The 19,994-nt window shown below is 31.1% G+C and overlaps 1 protein-coding gene across 1 annotated transcript; it reads right to left on the reverse strand.

Moving 5' to 3' along the window:
* Positions 1-191: 191 nt before the first annotated feature.
* On the reverse strand, positions 192-17,404 carry LOC100742319 (pollen-specific leucine-rich repeat extensin-like protein 4). Its single transcript, XM_003492848.4, has 3 exons — positions 17,310-17,404; positions 1,348-1,800; positions 192-740 (listed from the first exon to the last, which is right to left on the reverse strand). Exons 1-3 carry the CDS (start codon positions 17,322-17,324, stop codon positions 645-647), a joined length of 564 nt encoding a protein of 187 aa, XP_003492896.3. The 5' UTR covers positions 17,325-17,404; the 3' UTR covers positions 192-644.
* Positions 17,405-19,994: the final 2,590 nt, after the last annotated feature.

Consider the following 19,994-nt stretch of genomic DNA (forward strand, 5'->3'; position numbering starts at 1 on the left):
CTTCTTTAGTTTCTGATCTACTTTTATTGAATTGTGTATATTGATCGAAAAAAAAATTCATATTACAGTAGCTTTAAAGCGGAAATAAATGTAAAACTAATGAAGTGAAACTTTTTACAAAAGTACAAATAGTTTTTTATTAAAATATACATATATATTAGTTACAATAATTTTTATTGTGTATCTTGTATTAATCAGAAATTTCTGAATTTGTTAACTTTCTATATGTGATAATCCTTTGTGAATAGTGCTCTAAAATAATGTTGAAATTTGCAAAAAAGATATTTCTGATTGTATAACTTTCTTTCTGATTCATTTGATAATAATTTGAAATTAATAGAGATAAAAGTAATATATATAATAAATTAATACAAGTATTATGCATGAATTTCCATCTCAACTTATGGTTAATGATATTAACATTACAAAGTGTCTTTAGTATACTATCATTGACAGAGATAAATAGTATCTCAGTCTAATCGTAAAAGTCACAAAACTTTGTAATAGTAATAACATTACTTACAGATTGATTTTCTCAAAATCTCATGGATGATGAGTATTGTTATTGACTAAAATCTCTATAATTCACGAGATTCACGTGTTTTGAGTATTTGATTCAGAGCATTCTTATGGAATAGGGTTATTTAATAAGGACCACCAGGGCTTGATGGTGGAGCGCCATAGTTATCTGAAGGAGGTGATTGCGGTGGGGGTCCATATTCTGCATTTTGTTGTTCCTTCTATAACATAAGAAAAGTACAGCCCTTTACAACTTGTTTCAAAAAATTCCTGTATTTGTGATAAATAAGTGCTTCATTGACTTTTAACAGTTATTTTTTAAATTTATCTAACATCTAATTATTATTTGCTTACTTATAGTGGATATTTTCTAATCCCAGATAAAATCATTTCTAAATAATTTTTCTCAATAATAAAATATTATATGTCAATTGTAATTATATATGATAGGATATAATAATGATAAAAGTGGTTCTTTAAAGTAGTGTTAATTTTTTTACATACATATCTTTATATGTATTTATATACACTGCAAATTTGTGACTCTGTGTATACACATGAAGGTAAACACAAATTCAGTTCATAAAGTACGTAATATAATATTGTTTATTTTAATATTCATTCATTAGTAATGATTATGTCAATCAGTATTAAGTAGATATCTTGATTAGATTCTTTGAATGCAATTATTATAATAAATATTTATAATATTCACAATTGTATTTATTTAGTGTCTCATTTGATTTGGACTTGACGTCCAATCATTCGAATGTGTTTACAATCATTAGCATAATTTTGCTTTAAATGTTTAAACTTTGTGTACTTTACCTGTGTCTTATATCGAATGAAATAGACTTCTGGTTTGCTGGGCTGCGTTGGTGCTTGAGTCGGGAGAACAACTTCTGGAGCCTCTTCTGGCTTTTTCACCAGTACATAGATCAAAGTCTTTTCTTCATCTTGAGGCGGTAATGGTGGTAGAGCTGGTGCTGTTGGTGTTGGTGGAGTAGGTGCTTTTATAAACACAATCTTGTAATGTTTCTGTGGTGGTGCTGCGGGTGGTATGTATTTTGGTGGTTTGTATTCTGGCGCTTCCGGAGGTGGTACATGAACGTAAACGTGTTTATGGACGACAGGTTGTTGTTGGGGTGGCCCATAGCGGTCTGGGGGACCATAACTACCGCTTGAGAGACTAGCACCGCTCGATGGAGGAAAGTACGAGCTAGGTGGTTCCGGTGCTGGTTTCGAGTATACTGTCGTAGAAGCTACCAATAGTAGCGTGGTCTGAAAGAGTTTTCAATATCTCGAAGTTATTATAATGAAATTGAAGGATAAGGAGAAAAAACGAGGAATGTCCATTTTTCGTGATTTTCTATTTTGTAACATATTTTATTTGTAACAATTGGAATTGCAAACCTATCAAATCGCAATGATTATAATGTTCAAAATAATTCTTTCTTATGATGTCTAAATAAGGTACAAACTTCATTTTATGAACAATACGGTTAAATTCATTGAATATTGTTTCTTTTCTATTAGACTAAAATAATAAAGTTTGATTTTTCGATAAAGCTGTTTTGTATCATATTGATTTGTAATTCAAGAAAAATAAAAGTGATAAAAGTGGGTATTTGACATATGTCGTCCACACATAATAAACATGAATTCTTCTATATTATTCTATAGCTAAATTTATATTATGTCGCGACATTCATATAAGTAGAAAGCATTTTCATCAAGTTCAAAATTGATTAGTATCGCCTATTTCTATTTTCTAATTTTGTGACCTTTCCATTTTATCTCGTTATGAAATGCATAATATTAATAATAAGTTTGTGCTGGATTTAAAGTTTTGAATTACTCGGATTCAGAAGCCTACTTACGATTTAGGCATATTTTTTATTTCCATAGTGAATATCGTATCATATTTTGTGATAAAAAAAAGTTTTGAATTCAAGTTCTAATTCATTAGCTTTACATATAAATTAGTTAATAATTTCGATTCATTAAATCCAATAAATGTGTTTAAAGTAAATCTAATGCTAATAAATGTAGAAGCCAGTAGTTGCAAATAACCACAATTAGCTTAATGGATTTGGCTAAAGGGGACATAGTTACATAGTATCAGCTGTAGACGTTTAATTCACATTTAATTACACTTTCCTTTTAGGGAAACAGTAGAAAAGCATTGACATCATTTTAAACCCGTTTTAGATGCACTATTCACTGATTACGATAATTACAATAGATTTTTATTCTTCCGTAGTTCGAATTCATCTTGACGTCTACTATAATGTAATAAGAAAAAAATATGATCGTACTTAAGAAATCCAAGGTGAGCTTGGTTTCTTCACGAAAACAAATTATTTTCGAAATTTTTTATTATAGACATTTATTGTAAACACGATACTGATCAATTTCGGTTAAAAAATTTTTTGTTACATAGTTGTAAATGTGTCGTATCAGACGGACTACCCTGTATTTATCGAAACAATGTCAAAAATAGAATATTAATGAATTTATACTCAGTTATTGAAGACAAATGTAAGGTCTTTTAAATTTTACTTTTATACCTAAAATATTTTACTTTTACTTTTTGAAGAGATTGAAATTCTTAATTGAATTAAGTAATAACATTCTTTCAACGAGTATCAGACAAGAATGACAAGAATAACAAGACATGATAAAATAATTTATTTTCATGTAAAAAAGTGTAAATCTTAAAACATATGTAACCTCTCATATCTATCGACTGCTAGTACATTTGAATAAACAGACATATTAAGTTCGAAGTTAATATTATGCAGGAATTTGATTTACGTTTCCAGAATATATTACAGAGTTAATTCGATATTCCGAATTAATTCTTTCACGCCAAAAATTAAATTAAACATGAATTCTAATAAATGAAAATAAATTCAGTAGCGAAGATGAACAAACATGTTAGCCAGTATCAGATAGTGATAAAGTAAAGGATTTATGATTTAATTTTTTTAGAAATTAAGTAATTTGTCTCTATTAAGTATCGATATTAACCGTTGAAAAGAAACAGATTTTCTTAAGGAAAAGGGAGAAGAGAGAGAACAAAGATGGCGTAATTAAAGTGTCATACTAATTATTTCCAGTGCAGTGACTATATTTCAAAAAATAAGTAGTGCCTTTTACTTTTACTCTTGCATCCTGGCTTTTCCTTTTCGAGTTTCCTCGCTCTGTTTATTTTTTCTTTATGCGGGAGAATCTGCTGCATTGTTTCTTAAAAGTCGTATAATTATCTCCTTATTGGCTGATTACGAAACTAGTAGTTAATTGAATAGTAGAGTAATTGGTACTAGACTTCATTGATTTCGTGAAAGTTTCTTCAATGGAATTCCCATGATTAAAATGTCAACATAAACGAGTATCATTAAATTAGAAAAACAATATGTTTCGGATAACGAAGTCAGCCAATTATCATATAAATAATACGTGATTTTTTGTTTGAATCTTTTAATTAAGTGAACCGCTTTCCATCACTTTATTTATTTCATCTCGACTGCTATGTTTTGAATAGTAAGTTTATAGAAACAATTGCAGGAAGCTTTTCCGCCCTGCCACCAGAGATCTACGCTGCTGTGTTGGTTTAGATAAACGTTTCTGGTCAAGAGTCAAGAGGTTTTGAGAAAAATGACTACCGAAATGTAAACTGTTATATTTTCAGTCTCAATACAGAAACGGTTTCCTTATTTAATATGCATATAGATAAGCTATTTTCGTACTATCTGGTAGAAATGACGTTGCAGATATGTGACTTAACCTTTCCACTTAACCTACTCCAGTGCGACACGTGAAACTTTCCCACTAGTGTTCCCACTCTAAGCACTTCCTACAAGCAGAACTTCCAAACGACTAGGTTAATCAACGAGTCTAGCAGCGGACCCAGGACGAAACTCTCTTTTTTTCTCATCATTGTCCCTACATCTCTCTCACTCTTTCTTCAATCCCCACACAATAAAAACGTTTTATCTAGCTTAAACTCATTATTCTTTATCATTGTTCTTATGATTAAATATTTAGATCAGATGTTTATCAGAGATTATCTACAAAAGAAAAGGTTTTGTCTTATTGTTAAATTGAATATTTCGTTAAATTTTTATATTAAACTTTTGTCATCCTTTTTTGATCATGAACATTTAAACATTTAAATATTGTTTTGATTATGCAATCCGTTTTATAAAATGAAATATTGTTAATTTGCAACTTTCATTATACGATCTTGTACAAGATTTTCCTATAAAAAGAACGTTGTTTAATCAAGTGATCACAAATGATATAAAACGTATCTATGTACATAGTGCACAAAGTGTGTCTCATTTTATCGATCCACATAAATATGTATCTTCTAAACTATACTTCATTCCAAAAAGTTCACAATGTATAATATATGTCATTCTACAATTATGTAAAATATTATGTACAGCACATAATATATCATATATAAACATCAATCAAAACATAATTAACTTATTGATCGCCACAGTGGTCATTGGTCAGCCCACGTTTTTTATAACATTTCTTAGAATGATTAAAATAAGATAAATTTATGAATGACTTAGACTGTTAGAAAAAATTACGTAAATATAATATATTTCGTTTTATAGTATCTATACTTTAGTTAATATTTCAGTTTATCTAGCATTAAGGAATAAACACTGAACAATATTACAAGTGTAGTTAAATATTTTGATATTATAGTATTATAGTATTAGTATTATAGTTTAAGTGCACACATATGCATATTATGTCATCATTATATATACTATATTTACGTCTAATGTATATTGTAATAAATGAATGTATTTAGAATGTATGTAGAATAACCGTCGCTAAGATAAGAAAAAGTATATTTAAATGAACCAGCTCACTGTGTCAAAAGACCTTCGTGTAACAGACATAAAGTCTGGTGTACAATAAAATATTATTATTATCCATATATTCATCAGTACGGGTATTACGTATGCACGTATATGGGCATGATGCCAAGTCTGTCTATATTGACCGATTTAACGGTAGAAATGAGTGTGTTATATTTGTAGCTATTAAAAGAACTGATTTTTGTATGCATGTATGGATGTTTATGTTCAGGCCTAATTCTTGTATATTTTTACGAAAACATTTGGATGCTATTCCGGCTACTGATACGATTATTAGTGGATTATTGGTTACAATTGTTTGGTGTCGTATTTTTGATATTTCTTCTGTATGTCATTCTGTTCTTTTTATTTATTAGTTTCGTTATTTGTTATTGTATAATTTATCTGTATTGTTCTATGTCAGTATATCTTTACGTCATCGTTCTCTAATACTGTTTATAGTCTGTATGTATAGTATGATTACTTTTCTTTTGTAAATTTGTACTTTTGTATGATTTTGTGAATGATTCCTGTTGCTTGGTTATGTCTGTTTGTATATAATGTGTCGCATTTCATAGTTTCTGTTATTTGCTGTATTTATCATCTTCGATTTCTTCTTTCAATATGTATTCTCTGTGATTCCTGGTAACTTAATAACTTGGTCCCAGATGGCTATCATAAATCCTGCAATTGCTGGTTACAAATCTCCTTCTTCGAGCCATGGATATGTCAACTCGGCGTTTATATCATTTTGTTCCGCGATATTTACACGTTTTCCATGTAATGGTTTCGTTTTACACCTTTCTATTGTTTGGTCTGGTATTTCTGGTCATTCCGGTGCATATATTTAGCATATTTGTATTTAGATTTAACCACGTATATTGTGTATCTGCTTGTGTGATTGCTATATCTGTTCCTCGTTGAAAAGATGCTGCGAGTGTTTTTATCTGATTATTATTATTATTTTAGTCTATTGTATTGTATCGCGATTTTAGTTTATTTCCTCCCACGATAAAGTGTATCAAAATTCCTGTGACAGAATCTCTTTCATAAAGAAAGGACAAAGCAGATATAGCTAATGATGAGGAAATGATAGAACTGAAGATAAAGAATACTTTAACGGTTAACGTGATTATCGCATCGGTGTTGGCAGGGAACAATACAGGAATAGTTACGTTGGCGAGAAAGATAACGAAACGGTCGTTGAGCACCAACACCGGCCGAGCAGCGAACAGTGAAATTTCCTCGAAGATGTGGGAACTTACTGTTAGTTGTTGACGATCCAGCAGCGCCAAGATCGCGCGTGGGTGTCGGTTTACGTAGTTTCTTCGAATTTCGTTCCGTACGACAGGAAAGGAAGAGCAGTTGCATAAGCGTAACAATTTAACGTGGTAGAAAATTGATTGCGAAACGGTCACGACTGCTCTTTCGCTGCGTTTCTAGTATGTATGCGCTTACAATGGCTCACGGAAGTATTCGAACACTCATGATAGAATTTTTTGATGAATATATTAATTGCAGTAAGTAATACAGATCGTACCTACTTTGGAACAAATTGCATTAATTATACTTGCACTATAGTTAACACAAAGTGCATACTACAAAGGTCGGAACAAAATTTATGCTGTGTTAGTGAGGTTAAGCAGGTAAAAGGAATTCATAGAAATTTATGTACGAAAGTGCTTTGCTGAAGAGTCATGAGGGTTTAAAAATTTCCGGGAAGGTTTTCCTTGAGACTCGTTATGCAGGATCGTAGACAGTATGATTTATGGGGCTCATGCTAAACTGTTGATTTATGAAAATGTGATAGAGACAGAAAACCAGCTTTGGGAATACATCCAAAATGCATTTACTATTATTTTCACGACAGCAGGAATATTTGAAAGAGTCCGACAATCATTAGTTCGAATGAAAGCTGGCATTCTTGCAGAAGCAAGAAATTTCGAACATTTATTGTGACTGCCAAAACAATTAATACAAATTTTTACTAACGCTTATATAACTCTTCAATAAAGCATTTTCTAACATAAATTTATATGAACTTTCTTTATTTACTTAACCTATTACCATGTAGTATAAATTTTAAAATTAAAAAGAATAAAATAAAAATCTTTTATAATGTAGATATTATGACACTATCGGTTATAACTACTTGGTCGTAGCTACTTGTTACATTTATTGGAAAAATCTAGCAGCATTTGTTTTATTTAGCCTTACATTATAAGGCACATATAATATAAATAACAATTTTATAATGAAATAACTAGAAAACAAGAGTTGTGATGACCATTCAATTTATAGTAAATATTAGTAGCAGTCCGAATAAAAGTATAGCCTCATGAAATTATTCAGATATTTATCAAATTTATTTATTATACGAAATTTTTTGAAAATTCGTTACTGTAATGAGATACGGCCTTCTTCATTATATATTATAATAGTAAAATTTGAAATCAATGATAAAATGTATATAGAAATTATAAGACACTTATCGCAAACATACGCCTTGAACAATTAGTATGCTACATGAATAGCAGTCTTAAACATGTAGTTAGTACTAAAGATGGTTTCACTACCGGTTGTACTATTGTGACTCATTAATATATATAGAAAGTAATTAACTGTTCAAATACTTTGTTGGTTTTTGCGAATTGTATGCTGCCAATAAATATCCTGTAAGTCTTATGTAAATTATCAGATTCGTTTCTAATTTCACTAATATAATCACGAAAGTCATATCTCGTTACAACGTTAGAGACGGCTATTGTGGCTGTTTATGGCGAATAATTTACTGTTTAGATAGTTTGCTGATCTTTGCAAAGTGTACGTTCCCAATAAAAATTGGGTCAGTGCATAAGTTCGTGCCCGATTCAATGGATGTCAGTAAATTATTTGCCTGCAAGTCACATCTGTTACTGTATGTGTGAACTTCATGGAGAATAAAAGAGGGACATTCGATCGTTATTTCAGCAGCAGACTTTTGTGTTTCGATAGTTTCTACATCGTAAAGCAAAAATTTTGAAAATGAGCGAAAGAAAGATTCGTTTCCTTCATGTCATGCCATGCGTCATGTCATGCTCTACGAATTCCAGGAAGGTGTAACAGCGGAAATTGTCGTAAAGAATATTCAGGACGTTTTCCAAGACCATGCATCACTTCTTTGTACAATAAAAAGGTTTCTCTGGAATTTCTTCAGTTGAAGTTGGATTATTTTCCGATAAATTAAGCAGAACGTCATTGTTTATCATTTTTCGCAATTTGTAGAACATAACACGATGTAACTGAATCTTTTCTCCGTTCATTTTCAACATCTTTTTCTTGCCATGTAAAAACTGTCAGAGAACAAATGTCTGCTGTTGAAATAAGACTTGAATATCGTTATTTTTATTCGCTATGAAGTTCGAGCATGCAGCAACAGATGTGACTTGCACACAAATAATTTAGTGACATCTGTTGGAATTGGGCACGAACTTTTGCACTAATCCAATAACTTGTATCCCTATGTCAATTTTTAGATCCATTTCAAAATTCACCAGTATAATTATGATAGTCGTATCTCGTTATAGTGCTAATGAGATATGTTTTGTATAATACAGTGGGATCTGAGGATAAATATTACAAGCAATTTTCTGCTTATGTTTTTTAGTATTACATGTATCTCTTACAATTTCATATCTTCCTTATTACCCTAGTATAAAGCTAATATTGTACGTATTAATAATGTGTATGTAAATATATTATAAACGCGTGTATGACAACATCGAAAAAGTAATGTATTATATCGAGCGTTGAAGGAAAACAAAATACATTTCAAAGGTTAAAAAAAAGGTGTGAAAGTGTTGCAAAAATTACAAGAGTCTACGACGTTCGAAGATCTATGATTGATATTAAGAAACAAAAACAGAGAAAAATTTTAATGGTATTAAAAAATAAGCATCTAGACTTTATTATATGTGAGTAATGTTATACGATGTTTCGATAAATCAGCAATGCAGTATGTTAGTTTCTAGATGTATATTATGCGAAAAGTTCTGAAATCTGGATAAAAAGGGTTCCTAATTTTAAGTCCCAATGTTAAGTACTGAAAAAAAGAAAATTATAATGAAAGTGACAATGAAAACCTGTCCTATTTGAAAATGTTCATGGCATTAGAAACATAGAATGTAATTTAATGAAGCCCAACGAAGGAATGAATTGGTAATAGTGAGCAATTTGGTCAGTATCTTTGATTTTTTTAAACTTCAATATGTTAAAAAGGACTATTTAAATAAGTAAAATGTAACAAAGGAGTATCATGAACAATTATAAGTACTTTTAATTTTACTATAAAACTATACCTAAATCTAATCGAAATTTCATTATATGAATGCTATTAAGTGAAAGGTGTTAAATAGTAAATAGGTAAAAAAGAAATTTAATTCAATATTTATTAATAAAATAGTCGAATAATGAAAGCGTTACAAAATATATAACAAACAAAATTAAAAAAATTCAACATGTGGTATGCGTTAGGGTTAGGGTTAGGTTCAGCTGTAGTGGATGAAGCGTGAAAAAAAATTAACGAAATTTAATGCGGTTTATATTAGATTGAGATTAGATTTAGTTAGTGTTAAAGTGAAATTAAAAATATTTACAATTCTTCGTGTCACTTTTTTCCTGATATTTTGATTGTTTAAATAGTGTACTTTTTAAGCTTGTTTTTTTGTATATTCTTTCATTATTATTATTACTTATTTATTTATTTTCTCCATCTGTAGCTTATAGTTTTTGGATAAATGTCATAAAACGTTAAGCTTACGAATCTCAAACCTTTAACTTAAAACCTGAAATTTATATTTTCAAAACCTAAGTTATAGTTACAACAATATCGTATTCTTTGTAATTGTTCTTGTAATTATTCTTTTTAAGATATATGATAATGTGTCGGTGTTCGATATTTCATTTTTGATTTGAAGTCTTTCTATATTGAAGATGGGTTCAGGGTATTTCTGTTCTCAATTTTGAAGATGCTTCAGAACCATGACTAATGAAACGAGACGATAAAAACAAGACAGAAAAATATTGATTAGTTGTCATGAAAGGTAGATTGCTTTGTAAAATGTTATAGTTAAAAAAAGGACGCGTGTTTTACTATCCGGATTCCTTCATTCGAATAATCATCTCTTTCCCAATTAATTCGGTTACTACAAATTCCGCTATATACAGAATGTCCTGTTTAACTTGAAATGTTCAAATATCTGCAATAATACGAATGATATGACAAATTTATTAGACAACAGTTGTATGATCTCGAGAAAGACATATTGTACTTTTATCTATTTGATCTTGTAACGACCTTGAAACATCATGTAAAGATAGTATTAAATTTTTAAATTATTTTTTTTATTATATATTTGTTATATATATGCTTGTTGCTGGCATTCGGACGTTTTCAAAGCATTACAAACCCGTGTCTTTTGCATCATCCACTATCGAGATATAAACTTTAAAATTCGATATGCCGTCAGCATTAGCGTTACCTAATATATACCATGGGAACACATAAAGATGTTTTTCATAATGCTACTACTTACATTGCATTACCGACACATGATTTCGCAGTTTTCTAATGTTTCCAAAACGGTCAGTCAGTTGCGAGTGACTTGTGATTGCAATCACTTGTAGGTTAATTCCTTGCGTTGTTCTGTGGAATTTTGAAGTGCACATTTTGATAATGGATCGTACAAAAGTGTTTCTAGTAATATTTCTGTTATATGTATACGTCTGAATGTCAGCTATAAGAATATGAACTAAAAAATAGAAGTATTACGGAGGTTACAAATTTTAATGTCACTTTTGCAAGATGTTTTAAGGTGATCGCAAAATCAAACGTATAAAAACACAATATGTTCCCTTTGACGTCAAATGACTTTTGCCTGAAACATTTTTTCGCATCATTCGTACTTATCGAGATATTTGACCGTTTCCAGTTAAACAGAACATACCGTATATATGAAAAATTTCTCAAATACTTTCGTGAACCACTGTACATAGGTGCTTGCTTACGACAGATCGATCACGTGAGTACGTGGTCACATGCACGCGGAATACGCGATCAACTTTCATCGTGAAAACAATTCGGCTACTTTCGAACGGCGGACCAACTGCATCGTTGTACATTTTCGCTCTCCTTATTCGTACGTTCGGATGCTTAACATTGCATTGATGAGCTTTTTCTTCCGTGAACGTTTTATTGATCGGAACGAATTGGAAGATTAATCGTCCGTAAAGATGCATCGTCGTTAGCAATACAACCGTGAAACGAAGTAATTACTTTAACGATACAGGCTCTGTATTTGAGAGCAAATTTATTTGCTTCTTTCCTTTTATCATTTTCAATGAAGCAAAGGGTCTAAACATTTTTATTTCATTACATTTTTTTAGTCTAATAAAATAAAGTGTTTAGTTTTTTACACACATTATAACTGTTATAGGACAAATTTAAAAAGGTATAGTATAAGAGTTAATATCTTTGATTTAAAAATTTTGGTCACGGATTTATCATAAGCGATACAAATTTTTTTGTTCATCAGTAATCATCATCGACGACAGAAATTTAATTTTGGTTACTAGTAACTAATATAAGTGACTGAAATTTTTTTTTATTACTTTCCCAAGAAATGTTTAAAATAACCGTTATTTTGGATCTCTGCTATTTTATCGATATTTTTCTTTTATTATCCCACTGGTTTATAGTTACATTGATATGTGTTAAAAGATTGATAAGATTGAAACTAGTGTGTTTATTTTTTGCAAAAGTGGAGGGAATGAAAAATTTATATATGCTTTAATGTGAACTTTTTATTTATAAACTATCTTTAATTTAAATTACAAATTATTCGTTTGTTTTAATTAATTGAAACTTCGTTAATAAATGGAATTGCATAATCATTTATTTTGAAAGTGCTGTAAGTTCATTTTCTGTAATTTGTAGTATGTTCAAATAGTCGAGGCATTAATGATCAAAAACAAATAATATTGAAATTAATCAACAGTATTTTGTGTTTTCTGCTCTTATCTATAAACATATATAGATCGAAGCATAAAACATAAATTTTAAATAATTAAAATTTAATGAACTGTACAATTTTGAAAGTGTCTTTGAGTCTATTTATGACTACTGGTCGAATTAATTCTAAAAAAAGCTAAGTAGATCTTATAAGAATTTTTCAATCGATGGAAACGTCGATATCCCTAAACAAAGGAAGATGAACTTAGACCACTTTCAAAGTTGTCGATTAAAAGAGACATCTATATTTCTATTTATGCTATACTGTCAGTGTAAACATCATATATGCTCGTATGTTCATAGTAAGGCTCATAACCTCAAAAATTTTTGTAACATAATAAACTAAATAAAACAAGTTATAAAGTATAAATTTTTTTCTCCTTCATCGTTAAGACGGGAAAAAAATTTCGTTTTTGTAGTAAAATGCATGTGAAATGTACGATTCTGGCCAGATCTCTGCTTTAAAATCAAGTGAAATCGTAAAATGTTGATGCATCGACGCCCACGAAAGAAACACGGCCACACTCGTTATGGAATTTAAGTATGAAATTTACTTCTCGGTATCTTTTGTCGGAGACAGCTCGAACGAGGTAAATTAAAGAGAAGGAAAAGAGAAAATTTCACATGGTATGGTTATATATACGTGATATGTAGATATGTGAAACACAGAGTAAATAAGATTAACAAAATCCTCTGTTTTTAACAGTACGTATTTATTTTAATAATTTGCGATGTTATCGATGTTGCATTATTTTATGCGATATTTTAATAAACGATAAATTAAAAAGTATTATACATATACTATTCAGGTTGTATATGAATTAAATGTACGTATCCCAAAATTAATTCTTTTTAGAACGAAGACTTTTACAAGTAAAGTTTATTATTTATTTTTAGCTTGTCTCCTTAAAATTAATATTATTTCTAGAATTGCGCTAGATAGGCCAGTATATGGTATACACATTTAACTATGAACCAGAAGGATTTGGCAGTCGTATCAAATCGCAAGTCTCTCGTTCGCGTTGATGATATTTAATTAATGTGTCAGTCAGTAATGCTTCGATAGAACACATCCTAAAAGACTGCTCAACGTATAGCGAACTCAGATTAAAAATATATACACAGTACAAATAAAAACAGAACGCAAATTATGAAAGCGAGACTGAAGATGATGTAAAGAGACTGCACTACTAATTAGAGTAATTTGCCTAGAGTACTAAGAGATAGCGTACCTTCATTTAGAGTAATGCGATATTAATTACTAGTAAGAAGGATAATACAAATCTAACACTATATCAAAGAAATATTGATATTTTTATGTTTAATTACATATTTTTGTAATATTATTAATTTTTTACCTATATTCGTATTCCGATTATTATCGACACTTGTAGTGAGCGAAAGGTTCACGTATGAATGATAATAATAAATAATAAAAAATAATGATAATAATAATTTCATATATTGAATATATCAAATATCTTTCATTTTTATGAGATGTTAATAATTATGATTGTCCTTTTTATGTATTACAATATTACATTACATATATAGCGTAAATGGAAACTTATAACATATAATTGTAGATTAAAATGGGTAAAAACGTTTTACAATTGATACGGTTACTTTGATATAAGTTTCTTCTAGAGCATTCTAATTCACAGCAGATTTGGAGCGGAAAATGAGGCTGGCTGCTGAATTTTAATCGCGAATTATCATAACTGGGATATTTTTTGCTCGGTTTCTTTTGACTCTATAAAACTACTGTGAAATAATTTTTGTTTTTTGGAATATGCTTACTTGTGTATCTACTCATATATTTTTACAACAGAAAGATACCTAACAGGCAGAAACCTAACACAATAATGATAATAATAATAATACATAATAATAAATAAAAATAAATAAAAATTTTTGTTTTTTCAGTCCACAGTATTTGTATTTTGTATTTGTGTAAGTTCAAAATGGAAAGATTTTAGATTAAACGAAAATGCTGCACTTTTCTATGTAAAATAGAGGATTTAAAAATTTTGAGTACATATTAAAATATGTAATACTCCGAGTAAATAATCGAATAACTATTTTTACAATATTTTATTTTTTACATTTTGCCTTACTATTTATCCAATTTTATCTTTATAAATTGTATTTGGAACTGTTAATCATTTAATTTAATACAAAGTTTTATGCGTATGGTTTGTTGTACTTGACTAAGTGTACGTCCTGTTTTTGATTGTTCCTTTCTGTTTTACATCACTTGGTTGAAGTTCCTTCATTATATATAATGATTCCAAATATAAATATAGAAAAATTGTTTAATTTCAAATACTTTGATGATAAATTTCATTTTTACAACGTTTTGATACAATTTGTTTAGTTAAGTGAAATGAATTTATTGAACCCCAGCTTTCTTTTCATCTAATTTCTTTATTATTTCTTAGATATTTCAAGACAGCTTTTAGCGCACAAACCTGTCAGTTGTGATCTCACTTTTGGAATAGAATTCAAATTGCATGGGCCGAGATAGTATATTTCAGTTGCAAATTGCGAACAAATTATAGACGATCCGAAAGAGAAGTCATAACATGTAAGGGTAATCAACAGGTTCCACAGGAGATCAAATTACACGAAGACCAGTCGTGAAGAACAGATCGCTGATTGCGGAAAAATGAGCATCAACGTGTTGTTAAAAATATTACCTACTTTAGCTACTATCAGACATCATAACCGTTACAAGGCAAATTAAAAAGTTATGGTATAAAAGTAATTATAGATCTTTGTAATTTAAAACTTTTGGTTACGAATAACCGTTATAAATGATTAAACTATTTTTGATTAGCGGTAAACATTATCGATGATGGGAATTTTATTTTGGTTACGGATAACTATTATCGATGACGGAAATTTAATTTTGCTTACCAATAACCAATATAGATGAGCGAAATATTTTCTAGTTACCATTTTCGAGTTACCAGTTCTAGTAACCATTATCGATGGACCAAGTTTTATTTTAGGTGTCGATAACCATTATCGACGGCAGAAGTATACTTTCGTTACACTGGACTATTGTCAATTGTTGTTAATATTACTGATGATTTGTACATATTTATTGACAAAATGAAAAAGATTACTTATAAAACTTATGTATTTTATTATGCCAAGAAACAGTATGAAAATAATATGTGGAACAAAAGATAACATATAATAAAATATTGTATTACAATATATTTATCCTATTCTTTGTTTCATATATTTTCATACCGTTCTCTTTGCTTAATAACATATATGAGTTTTATAATTAAACTTTTTCATGTTGTCAATGAATACTAATTATCAGTAATAATATAACAATTGACAATAGTCGAATATAAGTAGAAAATTTTTATTGTCGATATTGGTTAGCGGTAATAAAAAAAATTGTCACCATCGATAATAGTTATCGGTAACCAAAACAAAATTCGGGTTATCGATAATAATTATTGGTAACCTAAAAAAAATCTGGTCATTTATATTGATTACTTGTAACCAAAATTAAATTCCATCATCGACAATGGAAAATTAAGGTTTTTTAAGCATTTCATTTTTTCAGAAATTTATTGATGACTGGCTTCTTAAATTTAATTAAAATTAAAAGTAATTTTTACTCAATGACGTTCCTTCAAAAAATGTTGCTAAGATAACTGTTATTTTCAATTACTGGTTAGTATGCATTGCCAAATAAGAATCAAGAAATTATCCGAATTCGAACTTTCACTGTATCCACTGTACATATATTTCTCGGATACCGATACGATAAGACTTTATACGATTATGAAAGAAATTCTGAAACATTTCGAAAAAATACTCGGAAGCGCTTTGGGGAATTGAAACTTGCACGAGTAAATTTTGGTTTTTTCTTTGGAATCATATTCCGGGGGAGAATATTTAAAAAGAGAGAAGAAAAACATTTCTAATCGAAACTGGATTATTGAAGTGACTATTAGTCAGATATTATAATTTTGTTTATCATTATATATATACATACAATACAGGGTATTTCATTTTAATCGATCCACGCGAATATCTGCTAAACTATACACTATTCGAAAAGGTGTTTCAAATAAAACTTACTTTATTTTTAGAGGGATATCTTGCGATGATCGCAAATCTTGTTTAGGCGGACGCGTCTTCGAGATTTCAAGATAACCTCTATTTTTTTAAATGGAACTATACATTTTTCTATGCACCATTCGATGCATTTTTTAATTCTCTACAAAATGATATTAAGGTACTTGTATTGAAAAATGATTAGTTTAAAAGATATTTCAACTTTAATCTTTTAAAACTTACCGTATGAAAGACAAGAAAAGATGGCAGCGCTTTATGTTTACGTTCTCTTCGTCTGACGTGCACTCCATTCCACGAAATTAAGATCGAAATATTTTTTAAACTAGGCACTTTCAGATACAAGTACCCTAATACTATTTTGTAGAGAATCGAAAATTGTGTAATTCACATTAAAGAAAGAAAAACAGAAAACAAAGAGCATTTAGACAAATCTAAACATCATAACAAGACATCCCCCTTGAAATGGAACAAATTTTATTTGGAGCACTTTTTCGAATAACGTTTGGCAGACATTTTCTTGGCTCGATTGAAACAACATTTGAAAGAATTTTTCACTAGATCTGTTAAGAGTGTGATAACACAATTGCGATTGTTTCACAGTTCTCATAAACTTTGCCCCCCTTTTTCTTTAGCCAATTTTTTTGCATAAACGGTCGACGTGCAGAAAGTCGGAAATTCGGAAAATTGGAAAAATCGGTAGAGGCGACAAAGTTAAAGAACTGACACGACGAAGGAATCGAACAACTCACCAGATAGATCAACATCGTTGTATTTCGCGGCGATCGAAGAGGGTACGAGGACGAAAGGTAGATGTCGCAAAGGAGAACGTCTTTCACCGACGATCTTTCACTGTTGTGCCGGCTGGATCGACACATTCGGACTTTTATACGAGCTGGAAGAGGGGAAAAGGAACATCCTCGGTCCTCTTCCTTCGCTCGTTCGATCATCGATCGGGCGATCTTCGTTCAGGTGACTACGTAACCCTGATCTTATTACGGATTAACGACATCCCTGGTTTTCGTCTTGGCCCGTCTAGAATGGTTTACGGAGGCGAAATTTACACCGGGAAATTTTTCGCCATTCAAACCGGTGTGATCGGAAACGCGAACAAAGGATCTTCTTTAATTTACCGTGTATTTTATTTTAATTAATTTAATAGAAACGCTTTCGCGTGATCGTTATCCAGCTGCGTCGAGGTTCTAGAGAATCGATCGACGATACGTCCATTAATTTCATTTTTCAACGGTATTTTTCAGCCGCTCTGCTTCTTTGTTTATCGAGTGTAAATGTGAGAATAAAATTTTGCAGATTTCTTTCACACGCGTCACGTATGTTCGTAAGCCAATTGTAGCGAATATATTCGATAAACCTTTCTTCTTGACAAGGTTTTTTATATAGCAATTCGAGCAAAAATATCCTCGCGCATCCTTATAACGGTATTAAAAGAAACGAAAGCACAGATGATATTACTATTACGTAGTGATGTGTGTTTCCTTTAGATGGCAGGATAAAAACAAGAGTCGACATAAATTAGGTTATGGTAAATTTGCGTTTCTACCACAGTTCGGTTACCAAAACGATAACAGCTCGATGCTTGTCGTTGCATCCAATTTCGACACACGTGCCTAGTTCATGAATACTTGAGATAAAAAGGTTTTAGTTTCCATCATGTATGAACCTGTGATTTCGAGAACGTTGAATATCGAACGAAAGAGGGAAGGGTCACGGCGTGAAGTGGTTGTGTATAATTTTACGGAACGAAAGAGGAAAAAAGTGACGGTGCAAAACGGTTGGGTATAATTTTGGCAGCGAGCCTCATCGTCACGCTGCACTGGAAGAAAGTCTGAATGAAGGTGCAACAAGAGGGCGACGTAGCGCGGCGTTTAAACGCCTCGTGAAACGATATTGCATGAAGGAGACTTCGTATCGCAACGGATCATTCGGAGATTACAAGAAATCAAAGCCCGGTTACATCAAAGCCCGTTATTGAGTAAGCATCGCTGCTGTAAGGATGTGGTGAATCAAATTGTGCCGCTTTGCGCCGTTGACACAAAGATTTCGAGGACCCCGTGAGTCACGTGGGGCGCGCTGGTCGACTCTCGGATCGTCGAATTGACGATTCGGATCTGGCGAGGTTATGGGAGAACGTCCTTGATATCGGCCTAAATTCCTGTGGACGCATTCAGGCATTTTCTCCATAACGTAATTCCAGAGGCAAGTAGAGGCAAGCAGAGGAGACGGGCAAAACTGAAGACGAGCGAAAGTGTGCTCGGTATGGTGGCCCTCACGGTGAAAGTCAAACTAATTACGAGACGGGCACGGGCACGTAAGCTGCCCGGAGAGTTAGCGTTGCAAAACAATCCTCTTCGCTACGAATATTAACCCGGAACACCTGCCGCTTTCCACTGCCCGCACCAAATTCCTTCTCATTCTCAAGCCTCCTCTTCGTTCGTGATACTCTTCACTGACTCAATCTTTATCTTCGCCCGGCTCGCCGTCCTCTTTCCCTCGTCCGTTAAATCATTCGGTTCTTCCGCCTTGACCATATCCGGACCAAATGGAACTTATCGAATTTACAGGTAAAACCTTGCGTCGTAGATTTCAGTTTCTTTAAGACTATGAATTCGTGTATACAGTAGCTCTCTCTTATCTGGTCTCGCCTTGACAAGAAAATACATTCCGTGTTACGTAGTTCATTAGTAGTTCACAGTCAATATATGGGAAGACTGTAATCTTTATATTCAGTTTTGAAATATATACATACGTATCAGGTAGCCTAACAGTTATGGCCAAACTGACTAAAAGTTGAACTATAAGAGTTAATAGATAAGTTTAACCGATTTTGGTTATGATTAACCATTATAAAAATCGAAATCTTTTTAGTTGCCGATAACTACAATAGACAAGAGAATTTTATTTTGGTTGTCGATAACCATTTTCGGGGAGAACAATTTTACCGATAACCGTAATAGATAAGAGAATTTTACTTTAATTACCGATAACCATTTTCGAGGAGAAAAATTTCTTTTGATTACCGATAAGCATAATAGGTTAGAGAATTTTATCTTGGTTGTTGATAACTATTAAATATGAGAGAATTTTTTTTTGTTATTGATAATCATTATCCGTGGCAGAATTTCTTTTTTGATCATGAATAACCATTATTTGTAACAAAATGTGTTTTGGTACCTGACACGTGCATACAAAAATATGGTAGATGAACTATAGAGCGTGATAGAAATTGTAAAATAATTTGGTGTCTATGAAATTATATATGTTTTCTCGTAGGACTACTATGCATAAAAAGTCGGAGAAGAAGAATTGCCTGTCTTATTAAATATTAGGATTATATGGGAAGTAAGAAATATATCCCATTTTGTACAAGAGATCATAAAGGTAACAAAATTAATGCTAGTTGAATCATAATAAAAATT

Source organism: Bombus impatiens, unplaced genomic scaffold (genome assembly GCF_000188095.3).
Source record: "Bombus impatiens unplaced genomic scaffold, BIMP_2.2 scf_0884, whole genome shotgun sequence".
Taxonomy (NCBI): Eukaryota; Metazoa; Arthropoda; class Insecta; order Hymenoptera; family Apidae; genus Bombus; species Bombus impatiens.